The 4944-nt window shown below is 45.8% G+C and overlaps 1 protein-coding gene across 1 annotated transcript in view; it reads left to right on the forward strand.

The window, feature by feature from the left end:
* The first annotated feature begins 4844 nt into the window (after positions 1-4844).
* The window catches only part of MAD2L1 (MAD2 mitotic arrest deficient-like 1 (yeast)), an 8442-nt gene continuing 8342 nt past the window's right edge, over positions 4845-4944 (forward strand). The window contains exon 1 of the mRNA XM_005860762.2: positions 4845-4863. Coding sequence (XP_005860824.2) covers positions 4845-4863 — 19 coding nt within the window. The remainder of the gene's footprint in view (positions 4864-4944) is intronic.

Consider the following 4944-nt stretch of genomic DNA (forward strand, 5'->3'; position numbering starts at 1 on the left):
TGCTTCTCTCTCATGGATGTTTCTAACTCTCTATCCCTCTCCCTTCCTCTCTGTAAAAAAATCAATAAAATATATTTATTAAAAAAATAAATAAATAAATAAAAATAAAATAAAATAACACCTGACAATTTGAAGAAAAACTCTCCTAAGTCTATATAAGAATAATGACTCATGTACTTAAAATGCTTTCCATGTGAAACAAATTAATATTAAAATTAAATGTAAATATAAACGTGTTTTTGGGGTATGGGTGTGTGTGCATGTGCGCACATATGTCTGAAAGGATGGCAGTTCTGTAATATATTATGATTCAACAATTCACTCTGACGTAGCCCACATATATGAATACCTTGGAAACCACGAGATTCATTTCCCTTCATTTTGCTTTGATATGAAGCACCCAGGCAGGGACTGAATGTCTAAAGGTTTCATTTCATATGGAAATAGTGCCATCATCTGGCCTTTGGAACTGCTTATGTATTAAAATGAAATGTATTATGGATTAGAGGCCCCGAGCACAAATTCGTGCACAGGTGGGGTCCCTCGGCCTGGCCAGCGATCAGGGGTGATCAGGGGTGATCAGGGCCGATCAGGGCCATCTTGCCCAGTCCTGATCAGGGCCAATGGGGGCTGGCTGGCCGGGGAGGGACCACAGAGGGCTCCAGGGTGTGTCCAGCCCATCTCGCCCAGTCCAGCTAGCTAACCTACCAGTTGAAGCATCTGCCCCCTGGTGGTCAGTGTGCGTCATAGCGACTGGTCAAGCAGTTGACCTAATGGTTGAACTATAGGTCGGACACTTAGCATATTAGGCTTTTATATATAGAGATTGTAGTTCCCCTGATGAGTTATGTATACAGGTTATTGAGGAAAAAACCCTTAGTCTAAAATCAGTTAATTTTTAAAAGTAACCTTGAAAAATTAAGAGCATTTCCCAGCATGTCTTCAGATAGATATCATTTAAAAAGAGACTCAGCTGGGAACCCTGGATTCTGCTACTAAATCTAAGCAGATAGTGAATCTCAGACTAAGTAGATAGCCACTCTGGACTTCAGTTTTCTCGTCTATAAGATTGTTTAACTAAGTCATTAAGTTGCTTTCAGTCTAGAATTACATTGTTCTAGCTTTAGGCATGTTTATGAGTACTTCCGGTTTTAGCATCTTAATGTGGAATATAGGCCTGTCTATGGCATACTTTCCCATAGTTACCGCTTTCATTATTACAGGTCTGCTTGGTTATGCACTACACTTGAATTTTCCTCAAAAATAAATCTTGCCCTGGCTGGTTTGGCTCAGTAGATGGAGCATAGGCCCATGGACTGAAGGGTCCTGGGTTCGATTCCGGTCAAGGGCACATACCTTGGTTGTGAGTTCCCCAGCCCTGGTCAGGGTATGTGCAGGAGGCAACCAATCAATGTCTCTCACATCAATGTTTCTCTCTATCTCTCTCTCTTCCACTCTCTCTAAAAATCACTGGAAAATATGCTTGATTGAGGATTAACAACAAAAAATAAAAAATTTTAAAAACTAAATTTTAATTTATACTTCTTCCTGTCCAAATAGTGTTCCCCTAAACAATATATGTTAGAAAGAATGGATAGAATCCTATATAATAAAAGGCTAATATGCAAATTGTCCCCTCGGGGGTTCCACCAACTGGGAGTTTGACTGCTCGCTATGACGTGACCACCAGAGGGCTGCACGGAGCAAAAGAAGGCCCCAGCCAATCAGCCAATTGGCCCTGATCTCCAGCCAGGCCTAAGCACCCTACCGTGCATGAATTTCATGCACCGGGGCCTCTAGTTATGCATAAAAGTAAGTCAAAGAACTGAAAACAATTAAAAAAACACACCACACACCTTTGTGTAAAGGTTAATTGTGCACACTGTAGATAAGATGGGGCCAATATCAAACCAAGCACCCAAAAGTTAATGGGAAGGAGCTCCCTCCAAAGGTTCTAGAATCTAGCGTTACTGCATAAGAAACAGGACAGGCTCAGCCTGGGCAGCTTCCCTCAGATCCCACAGCCTTGGCCAATGATGCGCTGTAGTGCAGACCTGCCACCTTGGACTTATCTGCCCTGCACTTCATCCTTCCCCCATAGCAGTCATCAACTCACCTCTCGTTTCCGGGGTCTTGCTCTGATGTACCTTCTTACCCAAACTCTGGCATCCATCTAGTCCAGGCTCTTGGCCTCCTAGGCCTGCCTTCCTAAAATATCCGTCAGTCTTCTCCTCACAGGGTGAGTGAAGGACTCGCCTCGGACTCCTCTGGGATGCTGGTGAGAACGTCTTCCCTGAGTGCCCATGAAGGAGACCAGCATTGTCGAACAGAAATGCAACATGGGCCACATACGTAATTGTAAATGTTCTGGTAGTCAGCTTAAAAACAGGGAAGAAGCAAGTGAAATTATTTTAACAATATATTTCTATTTACTACAATGTATGGGAAATGTAATCTCAATAAGTAAGTATTTAAAAGACACATCTGTGGTGCTTTATTTTTTATACGAAGTCTTCAAAACCTGGTGTTTTATGCGTGTAGCGTATCTCAATGCAGACCAGCACATTCCAGTGCTTCAGGGACCCCTGTGACCAGTGCCTACCATCCTGGCTGCACCAGACTGGGAGAAAGGGGAACAGAAGCCAAGAATCTATATACTTAGCAAAACACCCATCTAGACTGTTCTATACGCAATTCATTCTGCTACTGCTACTGAATTTACATTTGGAAAAAAAACAAAACCCACCACTTTAATTATGTCAATCCTCAGAACCTAGAAATCCTTGGTACTCCCAGTTCGATCAACTCAGATGGGTGTTCAGATCTCCCTAAAAGTGGCCTCACTTACCCATCCAACCTGCTGGCCAACTGGAAAATGTTTGGGGTTCCTCCATGAAGTTTTCCTAAGCAAACATTCAAATGCTCATTCGTTCAACAAATATTTGTGGAGCACCCACTACGTGTCATCATGGACCCTCCACCAAAACAGGGACGGTATGACGCAAGTCATCGCGTGATGGTAACAATGCAACTGTGAGCTTGACAGCAATGCTCTGAAATGGCACCGTGAGATGCTTTGAGAACATGGAAGAACGGGACCTTATAGTCCAGTGATGGCGAACCTATGACACGCGTGTCAGAGGTGACACGCGAACTCATTTTTTTGGTTGATTTTTCTTTGTTAAATGGAGGGCATCAGAATTAAGTTAGGGTTTTTCAAAATGCTGACATGCCGAGCTCAAAAGGTTCGCCATCACTGTTATAGTCTGAAGGGGTCAAAGAAAAATTCTTTCATGCACTAACATTTAAGCTAAAATAAAGAGTATAAATGAAGTAGGAATTGGAGCAGATAAAACGAAATCTCTAGGCAGAGGGCAGCAGGTTATGCAAAGTGGTGAGGTGGAAAGTAAGGACAGGAGCATGCAGGTAGCAGAGTATCTGTAAGGAGGCTGCCTGGGAAGGTAGGAGACAGGCCCAAATCTGTGAGCCCTCCATTTTTCTTTGTTGTTTAGGTGTGGACATTTATACACTCCTCAAAAAGTGCATGCCTTCCAAACCTTATTTATCTCTTTCATCATCTCATAAAGCACGAAGTACTTAATACCTACTCCCTCTCTATATAAAAAGCACGTGTATTTTGCTAGGGTTTTAAATTCTAAAATCTGCAAGCTGCACTAACAATTATTTAAATCTTCAGATCATTCACAAACTACCCTATATAACAGTGGTTCTCAACCTTGGCTGCATATTAGAATCACCTGGGAATCTTTTGAAAATCCTGATTTCTGGGCCTCATCCTCTGGAAATTCTGTTTCTTTGTTACTAATGTTGTGGCCTCAACCCATAACAAAGAAACAGAATTTCTGGAGGATGAGGCCCAGAAATCAGGATTTTAAAAAGATTCTCAGGTGATTCTAATGTGCAGCCAAGGTTGAGAACCACTGCTATATTATAAAAGCCTAATATGCTAAGTGTCCGACCATTGGTTCCACTGATCTACCAGTCGCTATGACACACACTGACCACCAGGGAGCAGACGCTCTGACTGGTAGGTTAGCTTGTTGCTGGGGTCCGGCCCATCACGACTGGGTGAGATGGGCTGGACACACCCTGGAGCCCGCCCGCGTCCCAATTGAGCACTCCAATCGGGCACCCGTGGGGTCCCTCGGCCTGGCCTGCAGCCTCTGGCAATCCAGGACCCCTCAGGGGATGTGGGAGAGCTGGTTTTGGTCCCTACAGGCCAGGCCGAGGGATCTCGCCTGTGCATGAATCTGAGCACCGGGCCTCTAGTGTTACTATGAAACCCAGGAGGTCTCCTGGAAGTGCTGAGACTGGAGGATGTAAGAAACATTTCACTGGGGTCCGTGAGCCTATCACCCCTTATGCTGTTTTACTCTGGAACTGATCAAAGTCTGGCATCTACCACCCTTTCAGACAGAATTCTAAGATAGCCCCAAACTGGTGGCATCTGGACTCAGAGAGTAGGTCCCGAGTAACCCTCCCCTTGAGCCGCCTGAGCCTGTGCACACCAGGGCGCCCTCCAGGACCAGGGTCAGCAAGGGGAGACCTGAAGGGGCTGACCTCAGCAGGTGAGCGGGGGACTCCCAGATGACAAGGCCTGCAGAAGGGCTGCCACCTGGCCAAGGCGCCAGGCTGGCCTCCAGCCAACAGCAAGAGCCTCTGTGCAAGAACCACAGCTCGAATTCGGCCACCCACGGAGGGGGGCGGGGAGGCTCGGATGAGACCCCAGGTTGAACCTGCAGGAGACCCCTGGCCTGCAGGATGCCTCCCCATCTGCAGCTCCCGGGATTAGGCAGCACAGCTCAGACCCCTTTGCAAACAGCATGCGCAGCCGCTTCCAGGGTAGACCTGTTTCACAGTGAGCTGTGCGCACGGAGAGTCCCTGACCCTGGATCACCCCCGGAAAGTTCCTCTGCGGCCGCG

Source organism: Myotis brandtii, unplaced genomic scaffold, assembly GCF_000412655.1.
Source record: "Myotis brandtii unplaced genomic scaffold, ASM41265v1 scaffold1399, whole genome shotgun sequence".
NCBI lineage: Eukaryota > Metazoa > Chordata > Mammalia > Chiroptera > Vespertilionidae > Myotis > Myotis brandtii.